At 39.6% G+C, this 27,022-nt stretch overlaps 1 protein-coding gene across 1 annotated transcript in view; it reads right to left on the bottom strand.

Annotated features, from left to right (window-relative positions):
- Positions 1 to 4,606: 4,606 nt before the first annotated feature.
- Positions 4,607 to 27,022, bottom strand: part of ESF1 (ESF1 nucleolar pre-rRNA processing protein homolog) — a 30,861-nt gene continuing 8,445 nt past the window's right edge. Inside the window, exons 7-14 of the mRNA XM_036380947.1 lie at positions 26,521 to 26,635; positions 25,412 to 25,550; positions 19,560 to 19,721; positions 12,800 to 12,921; positions 11,508 to 11,598; positions 6,823 to 6,890; positions 6,012 to 6,158; positions 4,607 to 5,860 (exon numbers count right to left, since the gene is read on the bottom strand). Coding sequence (XP_036236840.1) covers positions 5,561 to 5,860; positions 6,012 to 6,158; positions 6,823 to 6,890; positions 11,508 to 11,598; positions 12,800 to 12,921; positions 19,560 to 19,721; positions 25,412 to 25,550; positions 26,521 to 26,635 — 1,144 coding nt within the window. The 3' untranslated portion in view covers positions 4,607 to 5,560. The remainder of the gene's footprint in view (positions 5,861 to 6,011; positions 6,159 to 6,822; positions 6,891 to 11,507; positions 11,599 to 12,799; positions 12,922 to 19,559; positions 19,722 to 25,411; positions 25,551 to 26,520; positions 26,636 to 27,022) is intronic.

The raw sequence follows: 27,022 nt of genomic DNA, 5'->3' as shown, positions 1-27,022 counted from the left end.
TTTCTGTCCACTTTGTTGTAGAAGTGGTGTAGAGAACATGTTGTTTACTGAAGCTGCCTTCCCAGGATCAAGGACAGCTGTACATGAATCCCATGTCCATCACACCTTCTCTGATGGTCACTATCATCAGTCCTGGGAACCAGCTGTGTATGTGTGAGACACTTCATTATCCCAGTCCATGCTGTCCACTGTTCCCAAAGTGCCTCCACACTTGCAGCCTGTTGCTCCTCTTCTTTGTAGAACCATGAAATGAGTCCAGATGTCCTTATAGATTTACTTACATTGTAAATTTATTTTAGCTGACACCTCAAATTCTCATTTGCAAAGCTTGGCCTTTTAAAGTTGAAACTCTAAAGCTCTTCTTACATCAAGACAAGGTTGTTCGGTTTGCAGAATTCACATAATCTCTTGCTCAAGAAGCACATAAGAAGTGAAAGGATATATACTATGCAAAAGATTATCCTGACCCCTCTAGATGAAGTAGATTTTAACTCCTCAGGTTTTTTCCTAGGAGTAAGCCCAGTATGTAGCTTGTAATATTAACCATATTCCACTGGCTCTTGCAACAGTGAACAGTATCATTCATTCTCTGCAAACAAGCTGACAGAAAATCACCTGCTTCAGCCAAACTACAATTTTTGAAAATAAAATTTCAATGGTATCTCTCTGATAATGAACTCATTCACTACTAATAAAGGGTGTCTTTCTAAATAAACTATTTTAATAACAATTAAATCTGTATGAGTAATCTTGCAGTATATTGCTCCATTTGCCTAGCAGGTGTTGTTTTCTCAATCAGAGAAAAGCGCTGCCTCCTCGTCCAAGTCCTTCCACACTTGGTTGTTCCTTCCCCTCTGGAGCGTGTCCCCCTGCAGGCAGCGTTGGCGCAGGTGCCTCAGGAAGCCCTTGATGGAGGCAGAGTTTTCTTTCTGGCGGCCGATCAGCTCCTCATTGAGGGGGGAGCAGTCAGCCAGGCAGCAGGTCCTGGGCCAGGCTGAGCGTGTCCAGTTCTTCTCCTGGGAGACACGGGGCAGGGAGCACGATGAGAGGGGCAGAGGGGCTGCAGGGGCTGGGCCCCCTCGGGCTCTCCTGGGGCCTGGCTGGGCTGCCCCAGGCTGCAGGTTGCGTGGAGAGGATGTCGGGCAGGGTCTGTCTTGTTCTGGTGGCTCAGCCTGTCCTTGTTTCCTCCTGGAGGAAGGGGGCTGAGCCCCACCTCTGCTTCTGGGCTTGGGCACGGGGCTGGGGAAGAGGCAGAGGACCCTTGGTGCCTGCCCAGGCTGTCCTCTGCACAGGGGCTGGCACTCCTCCTCACCCTACAGGCTGTAGCTGCCGGCCCCTGGCACCATCCCACCTGCCCGGTGCCCGTCCCTCACCTCTCTCCGCTGCCTCTGGGCTTTTCTCCGGAGGCTGCAGCCGAGGCAGAGCGCGGCGAGCAGTGGGGACAGGGCCAGGAAGGTGCAGCAGTGCAGCTGCAGGGGCCACAGGCTGGCACGGCCCGTGCCGGGGCCCGGCTGCTGCGCGCCCTGGGCTGGCACAGGCAGCCGGGCCGCGCTCCTGGCGGGACGGCTGAGAGCTCTGGGCGTGCTGGCGAGCAGCGAGGCCACGCAGAGCCCCAGGAGCAGGGAGAGCCCCGGCGGAGCACGGCACAGCTGCCCCAGCTGGGAGCTGCGCTCTCTGGGCCTGACCCCGAGCTGAGCTGTGCCCACGGGCTCTGTGCCAGGTGGTGGCATCAGCTGCGATGTCACAGGGCTGTTGCCTGGCAGCCAGAGGCTGGGAATGTCAAGGCAAGGCCAGGCCAGAGGGTCTGAGTGAGTGGCTGCTTTGTCTCACTCTGCCCTTGCATTTGAAAATTAAGATAGAGGTGCCACTTAAACACTAATTAGGAGCGTAACTTCAGACTGAGAATCCTAATTAGGCCTTTGCATATATTGTGTTACAGAATATATTTATTTTTACATATGGTTGACTTATCTTAATAGTTTCATAACACTTCCTCCTCATCAGGTTCATTTGCTCAAACCACTTCCATCTCAAAATATCATTAATGTCCACTACATTTCATTTAGAAAATTGCTGCTTCCACTTTGTAAGATCACATTGGACCCATTCTTTCACTTTCAAATTTCTAGAGTTTATCAGTTCTCCTTCCTGGCTATCATACTTCCATCAATCCTGATCTTGACCCTCCTTGGGTCAAGGGGGTCATACAGTTTGCTGTTCTACATCTGTATAGCTAATGAAACAGTAATGGAGGAATGCACAGTAATGTGACTCCTGAAGAACATGAACAAAAATTATTTAAGGACTTGAGAGTGCTGGTGTATGAGAAGCTGGACATGACATGGCAATGTGCTCTGGCATCCCAGAAAGCAACCCTGGGCTGCACCCAAAGCCCTGTGGGCAGCAGGGGAGGGAGGGGATTCTGCCCCTCTGCCCCCCGTCTGGTGTGACCCCACCTGCAGGGCTGCATGCAGATCTGGGCACAGGAAGGACATGGAGCTGTTGGAGTGAGGCCAGAAGAAGCCACCCAGATGATCAGAGGGATGGAGCAGCTTTCCTTGAGGAAAGACTGAGAGATTTGGGATTGTTCAGCTTGGAGAACAGAAGGCTTAGGGATGACCTAACTGTGGCCTTTCAGTACCCGAAGGGAGCCTGCAAGAAAGAAGGTGAAGGACCATTCACAAGGGCCTAGAGTGACAGAACAAGGGGGAATGGCTTCAAACTGAGAGAGAGTCGGTTCAGATTAGATATTAGTAGGAAGTTCCGAGCTGTGAAGGTGGTGAGGCACTGGCACAGGTTGCCCATGCGGATGCCGCATCCCTGGAAGCATTCAAGGCCAGGCTGGATGGAGCTCTGAGCAACCTGGTCTCCTTCAACCTGGAAGCTGCCCAAAGCCCTGACTGCACTGCAAAAGTAAATCTGAATGCTAGGCAGGCGCCGGGAGAAGCACAAACACACGCGAGGATCACACGGAGGCAGCAGAAGCCGCTCAGCCGCCCGCAGCCCCCTTCAACTCAAGGGCAGACAGGGCCGACGCTCCGGTGTCCTAGTGGCAGCAGCAGTGCGGCACAGTTTGTAACCGAGCGGGTTCAGGTTTCACAGTGAGGCCTGACCCGGGCGGACCGAGCAGCCCCGCAGCGCCGCCTGGACCGTGACGTCACCCTCAGCGCCCCGTGACGTCACGCGGAGAGCGTGTGCGCGGCCGCCTCATGGTGCTGCCCTCAGGGCCTTGAGCAGCCCCGTGGGGTTCGTTGTCAGCCAGCAGCCGGCAGGAGCTCACTCGCCAGACTTAAGTTTTTAGAGGGAATTTTGACAAATTATATTTCTGAAGCACTTACCATAGGACTTCCTAATAGCAACAATTTCATTCTGGCCCATGACGTCACCCTCAGCGGCCCATGACGTCACGTGGAGAGCCTGCGCGCGGCCGCCTCATGGTGCTGCCCTCAGGGCCCTGAGCTGCCCTGTGGGCCTCAGGCTTCGTTCTCAGCCGGCAGCTGGCAAGAGCTCGCCCACCAGACTTAAGATTTTAAAGGAAATTTTGACAAGTTCTATTTCTGCAGCACTTACTATAGGACTTCCTAGTAACATCTATCTCATATCTCATTCTGGCCCGTGACATCACCCGGTGTGGCCCGTGACGTCACGTGGAGAGCCTGTGCGTGGGGCGCCTCACGGTGCTGCCCGTGGGCCACGCACATTGCCAGCCAGCAGCCAGCGGAAGCTTGCCCACCAGACTTGAGTTTTTGAAGGGAATTTTGACAAATTCTATTTCTGGAGCACTTACTATAGGACTTCCTAATAACAGCAATGTCATATTGGCCCATGACATCACCCTCAGCAGCCCACGACATCATGCGGAGAGCCTGTGCACAGCCGCCTCATGGCACTGCCCTCAGGATCATAGAAGTGCAGTGGATCATAGAACCATGGCATGGTTTGTGCTGGATGGAGCTTTTAAAGAACATCTAATCCAAACGCCCCTGCTGTGGATAGGGACATCTGGAAACTGAACTTTTTCACCCCCAGACTTTATTCCATCTCCACCACATCCTCATTGCCCTACACAGGATCTCCCCCAGGAATTCAGAAGGCTCCTGCCTAATAGTCACAGAAAACCTTTCTATGGCTTTTTTCCCAATAAAAATGTGCTTCCACTTTTGTATCATTGACTTCTTTTTCCAAAGACCAGCCTTACTTTTTTTTAACAACTCAAAATATGTCAGGAACAAATGCAAGTCTTTTTCAACACAAGTTTTTGGCACACAAAACTATGTGGCTTTTGGAGAGCAGCTTTTGTCTTCCACATTACCAGGTGCTTCCTATTCTGTTGGACAAAACTACAAGGAAATAACATGCACTCCACAAACCCTCAGGAAATCTTTGGCTTTCTTTCACAGATTTTAACCTGAAGTCCAAATCCAAGTTGCCTCTTTTTTTTTTTTTTGTTTCATTTCAAGCCCTTGTTATTCCTGACAGTGCTGAACTGCATCAAGGAGATTCCTCAAAGTACTTTTCTTCTTCTCAGATGGCAACTTGAGGTAGGACAGACTGATTTGAGAGAAAAGGAGGGTGTTGTTAAAAAAAAGAGGACTGCAACAGGATATTGGCTTTTGCATTATATGTATTAGTTTTTGCACTGATCACAAGTATTCAGATATAATCTTTATTTAGCTGTTTGTCAGTATAACAAAATCTTTAAGTACATAAGGCATAGTTTATAGAAATAGTAGTGGGGTGAAACAACATGTTTTCTAAAATTGGATCGTCAAGATGTGCCTTTGATTTTTTTCCTTTCCCCCTCCCCACCCCCCCTTTTTTTTAACGCTTGCAATGCTGGAAGACTTTGTATAAGTATTATATTCATGGAAATGTAGTAACAATAAGAAAAAGTTTATTTTGATCTAATTTCATTTAGGTGTGAAAGAAAAAAACACAGCTAGTACACAAAATTCTTTTGGGCCAATTTAAAATATTTATTTCAAAAAGATGCTAATGAAATACTTCTAAATGGCAATATTTCCATGAATTAGTTCTATGACCTTCAAGTATTTAAAGAAGAAATTAATAAAGCATTTACGCAATATTTTAAAAAACTACAAAAAACTTGTATTCAAAATTTCTTCCATTTGTAGTTATATAATTACCTTCTTTATCAGGACAGGTATGTTTTACAGACTTCTGTGGGATTAAAAACTTTAAAACCACTTAGTTTCAGCAATAAACCTCTGCAGAATAGCTTTTATTATATATAGATAAACCCATAATTATGATGTTTTTAGCCATCTTCAGCGCTTCTATTATTTTTAAGGGATGACATGATACAAACCAAACCACCCCAAAACCATCATTTCCTTACATATGTGCAAAACAGTATTTGTTGTGGCATAAGAAAAGAGTGATTATTACTCTGAACACTTCACAATTCACCAACATAGTTAATGAATTTTCAGGACATTTTGGGTGGACAGGAATTAGAGCAGGTCACAGTAACTTGAACAGATGTCTCCAGTTAGCAGGGCTTGGACTAAAGTAAAGGCTGAGTAAAATCAGAGTTCAGTTATTTGAATTTCTGCTTTTTCCGTGCCTGAAACTCTTCAGTTTTATGTTTGACAGACTTGATTAGCATTGACAGGGCAGGATCTATGGCTTTCTTGGCAACCTCTCCTTTCTTTGCCATCTTCTTCTCCAGGCCCTTGTTTGCCTCCTTCAGATCTTGCTCCTTTTCTTCTCTTCGGCGAGCTTTCTCTTCCAGGATCTTTTCTACTGCTTTTGTCTTTTTGAAATTTGGATCTGAAGGATCCAAATTAAACAGAGGAGAAGTAAACATGGCTTGGAATCTTGTATCAGCAACATTAACCTGAATGAAGTAAAGAAGCATTTATTTTAGGTGATCTTTTCCCACGACAGCAAAGCTTTTAAGCCTAATAAAACATGAACTGCTTCAGAAGTCACAGCTCATGAGATTGCTGGAACTGCTCCAGTCACAAAGTCAAGAAGTACACAATTACCTGGAAGTCATCTTCTAGTAATTCTTTCCTTTTCATAAGAAGTTTCTTTTTCTTCTTGCTCAGATTCTGTTGTTCTACAATCTTTTTATAATTAAAATGTTTTCTGGTGTCATCCTCATCATCCATCATCAGTAGGGCCATTTCAGCCTGTTACAAAATAAAAAAGTCCACGTATACAATGAAACTTTTCTATGAAAAAATTCTGCATGTCATTAATAAAGCCTGTATGAGTCTACACGTATTTAAATAAGTTGAAATAGGGTCATCAGAGCAGTATTATTTCACCCATAAAAACATTCTTTTATCATTTTGAGGTGTAGTATTAATACAAATTGATTTCCTTCTTATTAGATATAAAATGAATGCAAATATGCATATTCAATTTTCAAACACATTAATAATCTCATCTGAAAATTGTACACCAGTACTTAGAAAAAACTAATGGATACAATTTAATGCTGGTATTCATATAGCAAAATAAAAATCAACATATCTGGATTTAAGTAATTCCTTTAGTTAACTTGTGCTGAGAAAGGATAAAAAGAAAATACAAAATAGCAAATAACTCAATCTTCAAGAACAAAAAGAGACAAGGTTTGAACTCACAGTTCATACAATACTGATGTTAAAAAAATAAAAACTTGGCACTGCCCAACACACAAACTTCTTGGAAGCTTTTGTTCCAAAAGCTCTCACTATTGAAATAGTATAGTTTTATTTTACTGCCATCCTATGAAATTCTGCAGTTCCACTCACAAACACACCAAATACTTGCAGAATTCATGCAATGCAACATTTTACATCACTTTACCTTCTGTTTTTCAACTTCATCTTCATCTTCTGAGGTACTTTCTACTGATTCTGCCTTCTTCTTTAAACCTAATGCAAATACAGGGCATGAACTGATTTATCCAAGCTTATGCATGAGGGCATCATTTACCTATAGCTAGAACTTCTAAGTAAATCTCATTTTCTTGCACTCAGTATTTGAATGTCAGATGTGGAAAAAGGCTGCAAAGTTAAGAAAAACCAAGAAGACTTAAAGCCATAAAAATGCACTGAATAGTTGTTCAGTTTAAGGAGGCAGCAACATTCCATACAGTAAAACCATGGTTTTACTGTAGAGAGAAATCACAATAGTGCAGGCAAACCCATGACATCACACCACTCCCAGGGCATTTTCTAGTGGAAATTAAAATATGATTGACTCTGCTCAGACTGAATTTTGTTCTGAGGAAGCTCGCTCCCCTGCTCCCTTAGCATTCAGATACACAGTGCTGCTAATGACAGACATAATGAACAGTAACAGACATTGGCCAAACCTCACTTCTAATGAAAACAGACTTGTTTATCAATCCTACAATATCAAATTATTCTCTTCGGAATGCCTGTAGATCTTAATCAAAAAAAAGCAGGAAAAGCAGAAGGTTTCCTGACCTGAACCACACACTCTGACCCTTTGAGCTTGGAATGACATTCCCAGGCAATTTTCTGCAGTCCACTGGGGGTACTCTTAGGGAAGATATTTGGGTTCATTTTGTTAGGACAGGTTTGTACTCAGACTAGAAACACAGACATGCCAGACACATGTCAAGTTATATCACTAAGGATACTCTGGAAGAGGATGCATTTCTTGAGAAAGGCTTTTTTCTGCCTTGACTATTCCCTTGACTATTTCTACATGGATTCCAAACTGGAAATGGATTTCCAGAAGAAACAAACTACCACCATGAAAAAATAAACTATCCTGATGCACAATGTCATCAGCTGAAAAACTAAACTATTGATTTAGTAGTTCCAGAAAATGTGCAGGGATATCAAGATTCAGATATCACATTGTTACCTAAACTACACTATTTAAGTCACTGTGTAGAAGGGAGAAGTAAATGTCTTCTGTAGGCCTCCAACAACCATAGAATCTTTCCAACTTTCAGAAAAGGAGCACAGAGATAAAATTGGAGACAATTATATAAGAAGTTAGATCAATAAATTTCTTTTCTTTGTACACATTTCCCAAAGGAAAGTCACTCAAGTCACCTTCCCTCCTCTTTCACTCTATGGGGTATCACAGAAGTGATCCTTATGCCTTCAGAGCATTCTGTGGCTGCAGATGGGGCTGAACAAGGAGTTGGTATCAAACTGAGCTCTTCTCCATGAAAATAAATAAATTAGCAAACCCTTTATTTCTTACTTTCACTATGCAGCTAGTAAAACCAGCTTGGGACCTAAAATCACCCTTGGGACTGAAAAATCTATATCATACTGAAAATGGTTCTGCTTGAAAATTCACAAATGCATCATTTTCTGTATTATTACCATACTCCTGCTACAGTCCCTCCTCTTCCCACATACATTCTGTAGCCCCACCACACACACTTGTTGCACACTTATGGCAAACTGATTGCAATCCCTCAGATTTTTCCTAGCACTTAATCCCACTGCCATCTTCTAATCAGATTTGTCCCACCTACATCAGTGTGACACAGAACTAAATTGGTAGCTGCCACCAGGCAGTGTAAGAAGTGTCCAGTTTCTGCTGTAATTCCCACTCAAGCTGCCATTTGACTCTTTCTCAGCTCAAGAATTTTGTTTGCAACATTAACTTTGCACATCAACAACTTTGCAGCTGGCAGTAAAAGCTAATCATACCTTTGGGACTTCAGACACAGAAACTGACCCCAAATCAAAAACTCCTCTCACAAGACCTCTGCCTTATTCAGAAACTTGAGTCAGTCTCAGAAGCCTTGCAAAGACACATGGTAAATTAATCTTTTCATTTACTTTATCTTTCAAGTACAGGTTCTACAGCTATACTCTGATTTTGTTGTTAAGCTCTTAAGTCCTTGCACTCATACTGCTCCCTTCCAGCTTTAAAGAGCCATCAGTTCCTACATACATCATAAATTAGATCACAAGAAGGCATCTAATGGTTTGGAACTAATAGGAGTTACAATAATGTGTGGAGAATTCCTCAAAGGTTCAACAGAAACTATGTTTAATGGTCGAATGTGTTCTGAAACTGTTCAGTGATCCCCAAAAGCAGGGCCTTGCTCTCATGTTAATAAGCAATTACACTATTTAGCCATTAATTTTTCAACAGTTTAAGCTACAAGAATCATTTTGCCTCCCTTTTCTAAGACCCCACAGAAGCTGATGCAGTTACAGTGAAACTGGCCAAGCCAAACCCAAGTCTTACAAGGCTTTTTGAAACAGTATGGGCATCAGTGTAAAATGAAAAGTGACCTTTTTTTTTTTTCCTTGACAATATGAAACTAGAGTCAAGCTTCTAGAATGGATCATCAAGGCTCATGTATCTGCAGCATCTGACATTTTAGTCTGTGGTACTATTAAAAAGTCACATGAAAACTGTGCAAAGCAAGTACTACCATGAACCCCATACAGAGAGCTTTTGGGCACAGCAGGCACAGAGAATTTGTTCTACCTTGCCTCTCCCAAGGTGAAGCACCCACAATGTAAGAATCATTTCCTGCTTATCAGGAACAAAGACATACCTGAGGAACATATGCTTCAGTGGACTTCCCATAAATTCCACTTTTCCTTGCACAGCACTCAGAGTTTTTAGGCCCTTGGTCTAGCATCTCCTTACACTCTTGCTTCCCTTCAATTGCCTCAGCTTTTGACAGAAACCAAGCTACACAAGACCCATGCATGTTACAGCCAACAAATGAATCCAGCACTACTGCATCCTCAGCTTCTGCACTGGTCCACGCAAGTCTGCAAATAAACCCTGTCATATGCTTTTTCAGCATAATCTAAAATAATCTGACAGTCAATTTAAGGGTGAAATTTCAATCTTCCAGGGGAATTGTGGAAGGCTTGTGAAAAATGATGGTCATTTAAGTTGCCTGTACCCTAAATACAAAGTTGGCAGAATTACAGCCAAGTTCAAAGATGACTGTAACCCATTTTCCCTCACTGGATAAGTTGTGCTTAAAAGCAACCCCAACTCTGAGACAGAGGCTGTTCTGGGTAAACTTGGTGAATGCCAAAGTTGTGCTGTGTAATTTCCATTAAAATGTAAACTGGCTCAGAGCCAGCCACTGTATTGTCCCTTTAGAACTTCCCCAGGGCTAACCACGTCCTGGTTTTCTCCTGTATCTCAGTAATTATCAGTAATCTTGAAGACAAAAGCTTCGCTTTCTTAACTTTTATGTGTATTTAACTATCCTCAAAGACTCCACAAACATTAAAGTCTATTCTCCATGTCATGGACAAGGTTTAAAAATGTGCAGATAAGCTCATTCTCTGCTGAGCCCCTTTAGGACACAACTTCTCACATAATGCAGAAGAAAACATTTCTTCAGAGATTTCACAGAGAACATCACACATCATATGAGAGTACCTAGGTAATCTTGGTATTAAAGAACAATTAAACAATTTGGTGGAAGGAATGGTTATCTTTACAATTAATTCCTTCAGCCTATACACAAGGCACCCCAAAAGCACGGCAGAAAACAGCACTGCATGACACTTTGGACTGTGGTGCTTTTTTCTAAAACATGGACAGGACTCACTCTACTGTTCTGCATTTCAGATTATTAAGTACAAAAGCATCCAGATTTGGGGGGTTAGTTATTTATTTTATTCTAAGATAGATTTTAATATTCAGGACAGAAGCCTGTGGTGGAAAGTACAAAATTAAAAGTAATTTACCCTTTTTAAATGGAACTTGGATCGGCACTACTATGCTCAAAAAAACCCCAACCAAACAACAGACTGGCAATATGAGTAAATCAGTTGCTACCTTCTTTATGTTTGTTTTTATGTAATTTTTCTTCTTTTACTATACAGTAATATGAGCCACCCTTAGGATCTGGCTCCCAAAAGTATGGAACATCAGAAACTTACCTTTATTGATTTTCCTCAGCAAAATCACTCAAAATAAATTTGCTGTTACTATGGCAAAAGCTAATTTAAACATCAGAATAAAAAGCTTGTAAAATGGCATCCTAAAAATCTAACCTGGGCAAGTTATTTTCTAAAATATTACATTTCACTATTGGGGTTTCTAAGCAGCCAAGAGTACTCCAGTAAAAATGTGTATCAGACTAAGAAAAAAGTGATTTCTTCTCAAAGACAACTTTGTTTATGATGCAAAAACATTTGACATTTTTGCAACTGACCCAAGCTTCAAAGGGACCCATGTATATATATATATGGCTCTTCCTAAATAAAAAGACTTCAAAAGCAATGGAGCTCTTTTCTCTAGAATACTTGGGGGAGCAGCTTGTTTTTAACAGCCATCCCTAGAAACTGGATAACTCATGGTCTCTGGTGAAAGCCAATGGAATAGTCCTTACCATTCCATGTATTGCAATACTCATAATTTTACAGGAATAGCAATTTTAGGCAAATAACACCTACTTCATTTAATTCTGAACATTCTATCTCTGTGTTCAGCCCAGCCTTTGTTTTGGAAACTCAGTATTTAACAAAAGGGCAGATTTACTCTAGAAGTTGCCTGTCTTGACTGACCTGTTTTCTCAAATTCTTCAGCAAAGTAGGGGTCATTGAGATCAACATCAGGTGGAACTTCATCTTCACTCTCTTCTCTCTCAGCAGCAGCCTATAACAAAGCACAAACATAATTTCAATCAGCATTTGATTATTTCAACACTATTTCAATCAATCAACTATTTAAGTTTTGCTGGAATGAGATATTCTGCTAGTAGCTATGAAGATGAAAAATGAAATACTGTACATGGATCATCAAAAAACCAGAGCACAGTAAAAAGTGATAGTCATTGACAATTGATAGAAATTGACAATTTCAACCCTCTTTCACACATTTTATTAGGCATATCCCCAAACTGTGATACATCAGACAACCATTTCAACAAAATTACAGGATCAGCACTGTTATGTCCTTACTTTATGTTTCACAAAAGCTGTGCTTGGGGACAGATTTGAGTAAGAAAGTTCATTTTGCACTGCAGACTTCAAAAAGCTGGAGTTCAGATTTAAAAGAACAAATTTTCTTACTGGTAGTAGTGTGTCATCCACCTTGCTCCATGACTTAATTTATCAAACTGGACAAGCATGTTAAGCTAGAGAAAGTTGTTCTGCTACTGAACAGTGCTGCTTGCTCCATTTTGAGCACTTATCAACTTAAAGAACTTACTCATCAAGTGTCAGTTAAAATTAATGGACGTGGACAGAGTAACTCAAGGTGTAGAGTTTACTCTTAAAAGTGTAATTCAGCAATGTGAGTTACACTGGAAGCAATTTAAGACTTTAGAAAATCTAGATTCTGCATGCCACATGCTTTTTTTTTTCTCCTGCAATTTGAAATTTGACTAGCTCTTTGCAGCTATTAATTCTTTGCTATTACAGGTTTGGGAAACAAGTCTGAATTATTTTAGCCCCAAAATTTCCAAATTATCATTGTCATAACAACTACAATTATCATTGTCATAACAACTTTGAATTGATATGCACACAGGAGCAAAAAGACCATTTCTAATGCATTAAAAATGCAAATTAAAGCCAATTATTATTATGACTAATTTATCTTTACAGCAGCACAAGTAGATAAAAGGTGTTTTGTGTAAGCATGTGTATGATCAGCAGTATGAATATCCTTTTCCTCTGTAGGTTTGATGAAGTACTCCCAGTACTTCCACATGAGTGACCACTGAATATTCTAACCTTAAAATAGCACTGGCAGCTGGACAATTTATTTTGTTTATCTGAATCAAACATTAACAACAAATAAGAAAAGAAACAACAACTCCCCCTCAAATGGCCAACATAAACATATAAAATACCTTTTTCTTTTTCTTAAGCATTCTTTTTTCTTTCTTCTTCTCTAGATATTTTTGCCATGGAGTCAGGTTATCTTTTCCCTCCAACCTGTTTTTGACCATTTCTTCAGCACTTTCTTTGAGGCCTAGGAAAAAAGCCATATTTTAAAAAATGTGATGAAACTGATTTTTTTTTAATAAACTGTTTTCTCCTTTGCAAAAGAGCTATCTAGCTTTTATTCAACAAGTCTGTGCAAACAACATAAATATTGCTTAAAAACCCATCTCTATAAAGAAGATTGCTTTACAGGATGTATTTTTCCAAATAAAACATTCCTTCAGTAAAAACTGTACAAGAATCAGAAGAAGTGTTGGCTATGTGGTGTCTGATCCCCAACACTCCTGCTGTTCCTCAGAAAGGTCTCCTCTCCAGACATTCAGTTGTGCAGTCTACAGATGCACAATAAAACCAACAGACATACACAGAGCCCTTTTGTTTAATGCACCACACCCTCATTAGTTAAAATTCTGAATTAGTTACATTGCTGAAGCTTTGCCTCTGTGACAATGCTCTGACAATGCTGTAGGATCTCTGCTGAACACTGTATTTTTCATTTTAGAAAAGTAAACCCCATGGAAGTGCAACACATGTGGCTCTTAACAATTCTGGCCTAACAGGATCAGACAGCTAAGTTTGCATGTGTGAGTTAGGTTTATATTAAATTCTGTAATTTAGCACAGACATCTACTGTTTCCATACCCAACACTTTCATCTGCATAAACAAGTGTGTCCTAACCTTTAAGCTTTTTGTAAACAGAAGAGAATGAAGTTTTCTATAAGAATGCATATTTAGAGTATTCAATGATGGAAGAACATCACCTTAAAAATAAATCCATTAAATATCTGAAGCATTCCCATGTAGAATTTTTAAATTCAGAATATGCACTTCATTTAAAAGCAATGTTCTAGTTTTGGTAAAAAGTTCCATACGCATCAAGAATACTTTTCTAAAATTCATTGCATCACAGAGCACTTGGATGTTATGAGGATGAAAACTGATTTCAGATGCACCTCATAAATGTTCAGCCCACTCTTCAGAAGATGGGCACTTGCAAAAAAAAAAATTCATGATCTAAGGAGATTAAGTGACTTTAATGCAATACACTGGAGCACAATTCATTCAAAGAAATGGAATTGACCTTCCTGGTAGGAGGTAACAGCCTGGGCAATTAAGTATTTTTCTCCTACCTGCAATTCCTTGTTTCATTCACTAAAACTTTGTTTTTTACTTTGGCAATAAATCAGATATCCTACAGGTAACATTGTCTCCCACAAAATGACTGAATTTTCTTGGGATTTTGTAGGAATCCTGTTTCTGTTTCACTCTCCAAGCCTGATATTTATTGTGTCTTCCCCAGTCCTACTTCTGGTGGTCTCCCTTCAGCATTCTCTTCTGCCACACTAGTCCAGCCCTGACCTAACCACATCCTACTCTCCCAGCCCTCATCCCAGTTTTATTGCTTAGAAATCATACTCAGACCTCTCCAGATGCTCTAGACTAGATCCCATTCCTTCTCCCAGATTTCTCAGTTGCCAAGTCCCCATTCCTCATCATTCCTTCCAGCTCTCCTCAGTATGGAGGCACTGAAAACAATGATTGTGGTGGAATAAACAGGGCAGCTTTCATGGACAGCTCTAGCCATCCCCAGAAGAGCAGGCAGAACATTTTTTCTGAAAACCTGCAAACACTAATCTCTGTTTTTGAGTTCATTGACACTCCAAAAATCATTCCAAAGCTGGGGAGCTGGTTACAACTTGTCTGAAATATGAAGTGTGGACAAGATCTAAAATCATATTAACCCATAGGATCATAGGAGGAAAAGAGTGGAGCAAAAACAAGATAAAGGATCCTTCTACTACTCCGGAAAGGTGCCAGAATGAACAGTAAGTGGCAAACTGTCACAGCCACAAAAATTGGGTACTTAACCAGCAAACAAATCAGAGCCACGATAAAGGAAGGATTTTGCATAGATTGACTAAAAACATGCCAGTAAGAAACTCTCATACAAGAAGAAATATTTGGTTATCTTCAAAGTCCATGAAAGCAGAGTCATCAGCTTCCTTGAAACTGAACCACTATAACTTTGAATACTTTGTACTACTTTTATGGAAAAAATTACTGGTCAGGTAACAACCTTGCAGATTCTCTTTGAAGATAGTAAATACAGAATTAAAAAAAAAAATATATGTCACATCTCCAGCAAAAGAGAGACCCAAAATCTGAAAGGAAGTTACAATATTTCTGATTTATTTGCCTGGAAAATTGAATCATTTGATCCATCTGGCACTGAAGAACTTGGAGGAAAATCCAACCCTTTCTTGTGGTATTTGGCAGTCTCATGAAAGGCATTAGAGTTTCTCCACAGATTAGAATGGCTTAGAAACTACTGTCCAGACCACTTCCCGAGCATAAGAGTGTATTTAAGTGGTCAAAAGGATTTTGATTCCAGAAAGTGAAAGGAATTGTCTACTTTAGGTAGAAATACTAGCTGGCCATAGAAAGGTCTAACTTATATACCCTTATTGACATAATTTTTTTTATTTAGAATTAATGAATCAATAGTTTTATTTAATCTTCACAAAAGAGGGCAAGGAAAGAGGGGAAAAAGGTCATCTATATTAGCATGCAATAAAATCATACTTCAGGTAAAGGATTAAACATGTTGTAAATACTACAGCAAACCTAAACACACTTCTGTTCACACTGGTGGGACAGCAAGGGATGGGTGCAGGCAGAATTTTTACTTCTCCAAACACTCAATTCTGAAAACTCATGGAAGTTTAAAGCCTGCAACTGTCCCTGTTATTAGAGGCTAGAAAGGTACATTTCTGTTCTCAGGAAACCTAAACAAGCAAGTTAATCTTGTGTGTAATGCCTCACCAGAAGAATGAAACACCTTGTTGCAGGTAGCTGAAAGGAACAGCAAATAGAAGTACTCTGATAACATTAGAATTTGTCACCTCCAAAGACAAAATATTTCAAGTCAGCCAAATTTTCCTAAGCAGTAAAACTGCCTGTGAGAACCCACCACAGGTAGCAGCTGTCAGGTGTGAGCCCTCCCACAGCTCAGCACATGCTGCAGGAGCTGAGGCCTCTCCAGGAAGGGACACACTCAGCAGTGACCCAGATGGAGTCTAATAAATATTTCCTACGGAAATATTTCCTATGGAGTCTAAATAAATATTTCCTACGAGCCTTTCTGCGCTCAACATCACCTCTAACTGTACACTTGGGCTTTGCTATGCACTTTAAGGACACCACAGCCTTCTATTCTACTTCTGACCAAAACAAATTTGAAATTTTGCTCTAAGCCTAGCTAAATATTTACATCTCGTTCTTCCCAAAGGAAAAGTTTTGAAGTTCAAAAAACGCCCCCAAAAACTTGGCTGAATATCATCAAGAAAATGCAGTTGTGGTCTTCTCTCTTTTCACTTTCTAAGGGGAGCTTTGGGAGCTGGATAAGGATTCATAGTAATTGTTGCTTAAATCAGATATGATTAAGAAAACAGATGGATGCTTGAATATAACACTGATTTTGTGCCTAGAAGAAACAGACCAAAGAGAGTTGGAACTACATCTAATTTATTTTTGCTGGCACGGTGGTTTATTTAAAACTATTATGATTCAAGAATAACTGAATCATTGACAAAGTATGCTTTCTATAACCATGTGTAAATAACTCTGCCAAAACTCAAAATTTTAAATTAATTCAAATATCTGCCTTTCAACTGAAAAACTTCCTAGATTTAACTGTTGTAATTCTTCCATGTATTAAACATTTGGACAGGAAAAAGATTTTGCAATAAGTCAAGCACATTAAGGCAGAACATGATAATAAAAATATTTCAACAGACATAATCTAGTTCTGAAAAAAATTAAGGAGTCTTCAGAGAATACAACAAAAACTATTTGTGAATGCCCAGAATGCTCCAACTAAACAAAAATGATTTTGAAATTTAAAAGAGCACATTTGTTCAAGAAAAAAACCCATAACTAACTATCCTCCCTCCCATAAGGAAGCACAGCTTCAAGCATGTATCAATTGCCAGAGCTATAAACTACTGTGCAGCATGTACAGCCTATGCTCCACGATACAAAAATAAATATATAAAAGAGTAACCCCTTCAGGTGTGCAGGACCTCTTCATCAAATGCTGCCTGAAATAAGTAATGGCTGAATTTTTGACTCAAAAGCAAATTTAAGACACCCATTTTCACTTTTATGACTTGTGTTTTAGACAAAACTGTATTGCATGGGTCAATAGCCAGAAGTGGCACTGCTGCCCTTGTGAAGGGGAACAGTCTCCAAAAATAGGCAAGTGAACACTTCTGTGATTTCCAGAACCTCTGCCCTTCAATAAATAACCTCTGCCCTCTCATTTTTCAGGGTAAGAAATGAGGAAATGTTAACATATACTGTAAAATCACAGTTGCTAAATTAACATCAAATACTATAAACTAGCCATGTAAAGTTCATTGTGCACACATGCACATTGAACCTAAAATTGTATGAACAAACCTGACCCTGTGCATGGGCATCCAGCTAAATTTAGACAAAAATCAGTCAAATTCATCAAGATAGGGGGATTTGTTTAGCTGTTTGGGTTTTTTTACCATCCCTCCCTCAAAAGAGATAAGGACATAGCAAAAGTCTTAGGAGTCCTACAAGAAGCTGCAGTAGGGAAAGGATTGGACGAGGTGTAAGGATGTAACAAACCAAATTTTCTAAAGTCAAGTTCCATTGCAAAGAAACAAGAGCCCATGCAACACAGACCTGGATTCCATCTCTACTACAGTTAATACCCCATTGCCACTAAATGTGAATGCAATTTACTCATAACATGCAAGGTACAGTCTTAAGGACAGCCTGTTGGAAAACTTCGTGCTCTCTCAGGGCAAGCGAGGCTAAAGAGTTTCCTTTGGTCTCCCTTAAAACAATTTTCCATCTCCTAAAATGAATGGCTTACTTTAGATTCCTGAACATGTTACCACGTTAAGTTGCTCAAACTTTTATAAATTTACAGGACTTCTTTCATACAATTTTCAAAATTCTTCAAAAAACAGAATGAATAATAAACAAAAACCCCTCCGAACGTGTTTTCCAAAACCAACACAAAAAAAATAGTTACTTTAACAACACCTAAATACAAACGTATATAAATACAAAACACACTCCTAGCAGCAACTGATTCCCCTGTGGTTTCCATCTTCACTCTGAAAGGTGGCAACAACAAATCTCTGTAGAAGTCTTATAAAGCTACCTATCTATGAAAGCTCCTTGGCCTTGAATGCTCAGTGACACGATGAATTAACTACTGAGTGAGCAACATTGTGAATGCAAGTACTGACATGCTGTGGACAGATGGAGTACAACACTGTCTCAGTGAGCTCTTGTCCTGGCTGCATGATACATGCTTTTCCAAAAAGGTTTTGACAGAATTCATGCCAGAAATTATTGAAATTATAAAAGCATGATTGAAAGCACACAATTTTTAATGCCCATGTATCCTTTTGAATACAGGTCTGACGAAGAAACAGGAATAAAATTGTTCTGTTCAGTTATGTCCGTTTCAGTGAACCGTCAGAAATGAGAATATTTCAAACCAAGCAGAACTTCTATTCAGCAGAAGTTACCTGAGTTACAACTCAGAACAATATTTGTATAAATCATATCATTAGATATGCATTCCTAGCTGGGATTAACCCATCAGCAGTGAAGGGTCTGGATCCTGGCATGTGTCTGGTCTTGCTCCATGCAGTAACAGAACGGGGCTGTGTCCTGACATAGGCTGCAGTGCCATAGCTGCTCCCAAGAAGGGAATGTCATTTCCTACTCTTTCAGCTGCACATTTAACCCTCTGAACATTTGCCTATTTGACATGCTAACTCAGTGGAAAATATCCAGATTTTTTCTTTTCCAGAGTAGTTCTGTTACTTTAGCAAACAAAATTAGGCTTTCAGAGATGTACCAAGTGGCAGGGCTGGTACAGGTAGTCAGAATGAGCTCTGGGCCAGGATCAAGTTGATGCCACAGTGCAAACCTTTCCCTCTGTGGATGTAGGGAGGTATTAAACTGGCTCACTGCACCTCACAGAAAGCATTCAGTCTGAGTGGCTTTTTGTCACAAAGCAAAAAGAGAACTAGACACTCATGCATGGCTCTCCAGATGAGTTATGCTGGGATGCTACATGGCTAAGTTACCTTTCACTGATTTCCAGGTGTCAATCTGGATGTCACTGTTCCTCAGCCATTCCTCATACCTTGCCTTCTCCAGAGCAGTTTCACTGGAAGGTCAGACTTCTTCCTCTTTGCTCCCCCAAATCTTTAGCATTATGCAAGCAACACTTCCAAACCACTCTCCTCTAATTATACACCATGTTTCCAAATCATACTGATTTTCATTTTTAAAAGTGTAAGTATGTTTTATGACTCTATAGCAAACACATGAATTCTACTTAAAAAACATCTATAAAGTGATAATTGAAAAAGCAAGTACAAAAAATCCTGGCAAAAAATGATCTATAAAAAGAAACTTACAGCTGAGGAACTGAGTCCAGTCATGTTATTTCTTCTATTTCCCTCTCTGTAAACAATATGGATTTCAATTTATGGGGAAAAAAGGGTTTCTCCTACTATAAATTCAGCACCTTACACTATATCCTTGTCAGCAGACCAAACTGCATATCTGCCAAGGCAGGAAAAGAAAAAAAAAATAAACCCTACCTGGAACCCATTTAATCTCCATTCCTATATCCTTTTCTTCCTGTTTTTTCTCTTTTTCTTGGATGCTTTGCAAAAGTTCTCTGTACTTGGCAATTTGCTCTTCATCATCTTTTTGGCTTTTCCTGGGTTTGTCATCTTCCATTTCATGAGCTACATCACCATCTAGGAGGAGAGAGCAAAGTTATCACAGAGAGCCTCATGAAAATGAGCAACTGAAGTTAATCTTTATGAAATAAACCTAAGATACACAGATTATTTCCAGAAGAAAATATAAAATATTTTCATCTATTATTACCCCACAGAGTAGCCAGTTGAAGAATTCCCTTATTTAGATGAAATAAAATAGTATCTGAAAAGACAAAAGACAATTTGTCCTGCAAAGGAAATCACTCACTGGATTTTAGAATTATTACTGTTAGAGTCCCTTCCAGCAGAGTAGAATATAAATCTCCAAAACCAGCCCTTTGTGTAGATGGGGCATTACCTCTGCTAACTTCCAGTCAGCTGGAACCTCCCTGATTATCCAGGACTGCTCAAAAATGATGGCAAGTGACTAAGAGCATATGGCATCTGCCAGCTCCCTCAGTACCCTTGGGTGGAGCCCATCTGGCCCCACAGACCTTTGTGTCTCTGTTGTGGTGTAGCAGATCACTGACCATTTCTCTTTGGATTAAGGGGGCTTCTTTCTGCTCCCAGTTCAGGTACCCAGAGAACTGGCATTACTGTTAAAGACTGAGGCAAAGGAGGCATTAGTACTGCAGTCTTTCACTCATTCCTTGTCACAGTGCTTCCCCCTACATCCAGTAAAGGATGGAGATCCTCCTTAGCTCTCCTCTTATTGCAAATGTATTTATATAGACAATTTTTGTCTTCCACAGCAGCAATCAGCTTAAGTCCTAGTTTGGCTATAACCCTTCTTATTTTCTCCCTGCACAACCTTCCAACACCCTTGTAATCCCCCTGAATTGCCTGTCCCTTCTCCTAAAGTTCATAAACCCCTCTTTCCAGCCAAAGTTCTGTTCAGCCAGGCCAGGCTCATTCCCTGCTGGCTCATCTTTCACATGGCACACGGGGACAAGTCAGCTGCAGCTGCTTTTCTACGTTCCTCATCAGAAGCTGAGATCTAAGAGGGAAGCATCTGCTCATCCAGAAAGCAAAAGGCAACTCTGTTTTGAAGACAAGTAGAAAAAGAAGACATTCGGTTGTTTCTTATTCCTAGTGCCCTGAGAAAGAAGAGGCTGTACTGCATGGGAACTGAAAAAATCCTTAAGCTAAAAGAGGATCCCTAGAACCTGGATAGGCAAGAGGCTACCAGTTTGTATTTATCACTTGTTTTGCTAAGAGAAATTTAAGTGGCAATGCATATTGTCATTCTTTCTCATTTAGACAGAACTTGTATTTCTTCTGTCAAAACTGACAGTTTTAAAACAAATGTTCAACATTGCCTTCAGAAGAACTGAAGGAGCTTTTAATTCTGTAAGCAAATAAAGCACATTTGACAACAGCTGCAAGAAAGGAAAGTGAGCTGAGTTTGCTCTCAAAGTTTGTTCAGAGTTCAAATAACCTTGTCAGTGGCTTTCAAGTATCAAGCTGTATTGCACAACATCAGGAACCACTTTCTGATGGATATTAAGGCAGCAATACTTTCTGCCAACAGTTTGTTCAAAGGCTTTTTGAACAAAACACACAAACCAAAAAGTTCTGGGGCATTAACTGCTGCACTGCAAGAGAAATACAATCAACCTGGGAAGGAGAAAAAAGGCAAAAGCTGATGAAATTTAGAGTATAAAATACAGGCACATTCTTATTGTTTTCAAAAGAAAGTAGTAATAGAAGTGCTAAAATATTTTAAAATAAGGAAGTTCAAATAGCGAGGCTGGTCAGAAATATTCCAATACAACAATTTGTTTTTCAAAGATGACATTAATACCAAATATAACCAAATGCAGAGGTTCAATAAATTAAATCAGTGACTGGCAGCTGAGTTAGCTGAGATCATGTTCTTGTAATCACAGGGTTGTGAGGAGATCATGTTCTTAGTTTAAGAAGAGATTATCTTGCAATAGCTGAGTAAATGATTCTTTTTTTACAAAAACTCAGCCTTACAAACTAAAGACAGTAGAAAACTTTTTGCAGATATAACATCTGACAAGAGGTCTGCTGCAAAGCTGAATTATTTTAAAGGTGGGGGGGAATTTTATTTCCATGATGTAATGGCAAAGCAGAAAACTCAGCTACTGACTTGGATGCTGATGGCCATACGATAAAAATTGCCCTAAATGTCTCAATTTTATTCAGGGTAGTTACTCAAATTCACATAGATAAAAAATAAAAACCAAAATACATACAATGCATGTAGACCCAGAGAATTAAAACCAAAAAGCTTCACACTCCAGTGTTCAAGAATCAAGTCTGAGGTAGAGGTTTTTGCACTACAACATACTATGAAAAATTAAATGTGTTGATGTCAATTGTGAGCCAGAAAATAATGTCAAAGAAAACACTGGAGTTTAACCCCATTTTCCCCACATTCTAAGCACTTCCTGAACAAGGATTTGTGCAAATCCCATTAGTTCATCCCAGTGATAATAAAAAAATTTAAAAATTTAGAATACAAGAAGAAGAAGAAGTTTATTCAAAGCCTACCAAAGTTGATGCCCTTTCATAAGATTTTTCAGGGAGAAAAGATACTGGAAGAAGAGAATGCAAACAGACAGATAACAGTAAATGAATGCAAACATTGAATTATGGCTTTTTCTTAGATTTCTTAGATTTTTTTTGCATTTTCCTTCAGGTCTGTGTAGCCTAAGTATTGAGGGCTGTGCACAGGGTGCAGTTTTTAAACCTGCCCTTGCAAACCAGGTGAGTTTTGTAGCTGCAGCCTTCAAGCAGCTGTCTGTGCAGAGGTGAGCTGGCACCACTGCAGGCACAGCTCTGAGCCAGCCAGACCTCAGGCAAGGTTAACACACTCTGGCAATCAGAGTCAGCCCTGAGCAGGGACTCACTGGCCTGCAAAAGCACAGGGAGATGTGTTCTTCATGTTACTGGACACCTCCAACAGTTGGTATCAACTTCCTAGGAGGAATGCTGCCATGACCCTTCTTGGCCTTACAAGCACCTTTAATTACAAACCAAACCCAACAGCTCCTGCAAACATGCTTTGGAAAAGTATCCAACATCTGCATCAGTTGTATCAAGTTTCTGATGTTTCACAGAAAGCAAATAATCAGGTTGTGGTATTTGCATTCTGAAATTCCCATGAAATTCCACCCAGGCTTGGCCAACTCATAAACTGCTAAACCCTCTTGCTGCTTCTTTCCACAGACAATAGTAAATAACCACATGTTCTACTTCTGTCACCCTCCATTTCTTAGCCTTCTGTAATAGCTTTAGCAAATATAAACACATGTGGATACTGTTCATTTTTAAGAGAAAAAGGCTGTACCTTACCTAATAAAATGCTATATATGCATTTAAATTTATATACTAGTAGTCATGACTTATTGCAACAAATAGATTTCAGAGTTGTAAAAATATTTGAAAACTAGTCTGATTCAATCTAACCTTAATTATTGAAAATAAGATTTAGCAGCATTATTTAAACAAAAATTCCTCCCTCCCTTCCTTTCACTGCACTTGTGTACCTCTGGTGTCAGGACAGCAGCACAAAAGACCTACTGGCTTTGTGGAGTCTTATACTGGAAGTCAAATATTCCACAGGAGACTGGGCTTCCTGCTCAGATTCCCACTGAGGAGAGCATGGCTCTACATGGAGCTCCTACGAGCCTGGTGGTGTTCAGTGTTTGGACAACTCTTAGGTTTAACTTTTAGTTTTCTCTTTGTGGAGTCACAACTTGGATCCAATGATCCTCATGGGTCCCTTCCAACTCAGGATATTCCATGATTCTATCAAGACCAGCTAATTAAAAAAAGTCCTGTAAAAGTATTTATCATAGAGTCTGTTTCACTGCTTGTATGCTGTGCAAAGCAGAAGAGCAGAAAAGATGTTGCTCTTGTAAAGATTAAAAAACCCAAACAGATTAAAAGCTCAGACATAAACCCCATAATGCTTAATTTGAAGCATATTTAAAATGTCATACACTAAATCACTGGTCCACATTGTCAAAATAACAGTTATGGGCTGGATTTGATGAATGCCACAAACACTTCCTAACTGGGGTAAATGTACCTGAGCAACAGAAAATTCAGAAGCAATGTAAGGGACAAATTTTGTGCTATGAACCACAACATTCCAGGTCACTGAAATCCTTGATGTTACAGAACTGTTGTTTAACAGTAATACTAACATTCATGGTGCACATATTTTAAGTTGAAAAATTCCATGAAAAAAAATGTTACAACAGGCCAACAAAAACCCTTTTAAAAATAAAACATTTTAATAAGTTTGAAAAGTACGAATAGAAGTCCAGGACATTTTTTCCTCCTTATCAGACTCCTACATTTCCATTCAAGCAGCTGACATTGATTTTTCCCATTTGTGCATAGCACCACATAATTCTGCTGGATGGAACCCTGACAGATGGAATCCTGTTTTGTATCACATAAGTGAATGGATAAAATGTCAGGAACATATTAAAGACATGACAACATAATTCCTCTATTAGCAACCTACTTTTCAAAACATCATTGGAATCTAGATATTTCCAGATTTAAAATTTATTAGTGTGGTAAGATTATTTAAGGTCATTTTTTTTCCCTTCCCAGCAATGGAACTTTACTCTTTAAAATTCCTGAAGTGTTGTTCACATGAATATTTGCTTTCATCACCACCCTATCACAGATGCTTATCTTCAGCAAATTGATAGCCTTGTACCTGAGAGAAGATGTAAGTGCTCTACTCTGCATCCCCTGGTCCCCTTTACAGACTTCACTAAGTATTGCTAGAGAAACTAAAGTGCATTACAGTGCAGTTTGTGAGTTTTCATGTAAGGAGAGAAACAAGTGGACAATATCCCTGCCAAGATGAGAGAGTTTGCTGCCACAAGATTTCCCAACTCTATAACCAGAAGAATCTGTAATGTTTTTTTGCATGCTCCAAGCTCATCTCTGATTGCAGCAACCTGCTTTAATGCGGTATAAATCAATTTTAGCATCTGTTTGAAAGACCTAATTAAGGTTTAATGAAATTTTATTTGCCTTGTAATCTAGGCTGTATATATTACTGAGAGCAGGATGAATTTTAGAATGAAAACAAGCAATTTAAAACAGGAATTTAAACATTGCTGCACCATATGCAGAAGACTCATATACCTTACAAAGTTAGATGAAATTCTCTTTATATTCTTAAGAAGTCTGTGAATCAAAAAGCATTTGAAAGATGTTCCTGCTCATTTAGTCATTATCCACCTTGCATTTCAAACTAGGACTTTTCCTCTGAAAAGGAAACACTTCAAGTTCTATGGGCCTATAATTTATCTCAGAAATGAACAGGTTAAAAGCAGATATTGCCAAATTTGACAGAGAGATGTCAAGATACCCTGAAAAAAGAGAAAAAAAGGGAGTAAGAGAAGAAACAAATTACAAGAAAATGATTTTCTACTCAGAGGTGCAAGCTCCTATTCAGAAAGCAGCTACTGTAGTCCAGTGGAAGGTGTCCCTGCCAATGGCAGGGTGTTGGAGCTAGATGTGCTGGTCTTTAAGGTCCTTTCCAGTTTGAACTATTTAAAGATTCTGCTCAGGGGCACAATCATTATACAACAAATATAATACTGTCCCTGTAGAAGATGATATTCAGAGCATTTTCTATAGATATGACACTTAAATATGTAAATAATTTGTATTCAAAACCCTACAGCTAATGACTTTGTGTACAATATTTATTACCAAAGTACCTTGCTGCTGTTCCTCCTCTTCTTCACTTGATGAAGCCAAATAAGCTTGAAAATCCATGTCAAGCAGCTCCTCTTTGTTAAAAGTTCTGCTGAGTGATGTTACTCGCTCATGATCTGTCTCATCCCATGTGATATCTACCTTAAAAGAAAGAATGCCAGTTGTAGAAGCTGGAACACTAAAACTAAACACTGTAACACTGTCCTTTCAGGGAAAATGATTTTATACTTTCCATTCAATTACCTGTTAGTAATGCTCTCTACAGTAACTCACTATAATAACCATTTAGTAACACGAATTCAATGATAAGTTTTGGAACTTATTCTTCAGTCAGTTTTAATGAATTTGAGCTACAAGAAAAACAGCAGAAATCTCGTGCACTGAATGGTTCTGTAACAGCAGGTCCTGCAACACAAAACCTCTGTGAGCCAAATTTCCTTTGTGACAACAGATCCTGGAGTTGAAGCAGCCACCAGCCCCTCTCTTTTCCTCTTCCAGCAGCAATTCACTGCAGGAATCACACATGGAATCACACACGGATTTCGATGGAGACAATGGAAGCGTTTGCGCAACTGCGCCCTGGAGCAGAAGATGGAACTGATCTGACTGAAACATGATCCAGCACAAAGTGCTTCTCTCTCAACTAATCACTTCTCCAATCTGCTTCACTTCATGGCCAGATGGAAATTTTGGCTCTCAACAGGACAGAGTAGGAATGAATTGCTACAAGGAAGGGAAGCAACTGTTGAAGCCTGGCATTACTACCAAAAAAAGCTCTTATTGATTTATACACTAACATCCATTTTAGGCAAATTAAAGGATTTCACTGTAAATAACAAAGCAATTTTATGTGCAACTTGTCACAGAGATATAATGAGGTCAAAATTCAGGATTTAATCTGTAAAAGAGAAGCACAATCCCCTTTAAAATCCAAACCAGGGTTGCAACTTGTAGGTCTATAGCATGCTTAAATCTTTTAATATGCTTGATGTCTTTATTTTGAAATGGTGGAGATAAATAAGGAATCTTTTCCCCAGTACATATATCATTCATAAGCTGACAGCAAAACTAAACAAATAAGAAAAGCATTACAAAAACACTGTAAAGATACCTTTGATGTTCCCATAGCAGCAGATGTGAAGTACTTTGGCTTATAAGCAGCTATGTTCACTTCTGAGGCTACATCTTTTGGCTTATCATCAAATGTAACATTATCTGGAATAAATCTTGAAGGCAAAGAAAACATGTTATTCTTCAAATACACTGGGAAATTGCATAGTATAAACAGCCTAAGCTTTCCTGAGTAGGGTACATCAGCATGAAAGAATTAGCTAAAATAAAAAGGGGGTCAGCCTGAGAAGGGAACAAAAGATATGGACAAGTACTCCACACATGTAAGATTTATTGCCTGGCTTCTGCAGATCTGTTCCACAGGTTTTCAGTGTACAACAACACCCTCTTTGGGAAGTAGTTCTGTTTTCAGCCTGGTATAAAAAGGGTCACAGGTGCCTTTTTTGGTGGTTTTGTTTTAAGAATGATCTTCTCAGAAAGTTTAATATTAAAAATTGAAAAGAAAAAAGTGAATAAAAAAGGATTTGGAAACAGATGAATAA

This window comes from Molothrus ater, chromosome 3 (genome assembly GCF_012460135.2).
Source record: "Molothrus ater isolate BHLD 08-10-18 breed brown headed cowbird chromosome 3, BPBGC_Mater_1.1, whole genome shotgun sequence".
NCBI classification, from domain to species: Eukaryota; Metazoa; Chordata; class Aves; order Passeriformes; family Icteridae; genus Molothrus; species Molothrus ater.
This window is presented reverse-complemented; position numbering and strand designations above follow the sequence as displayed.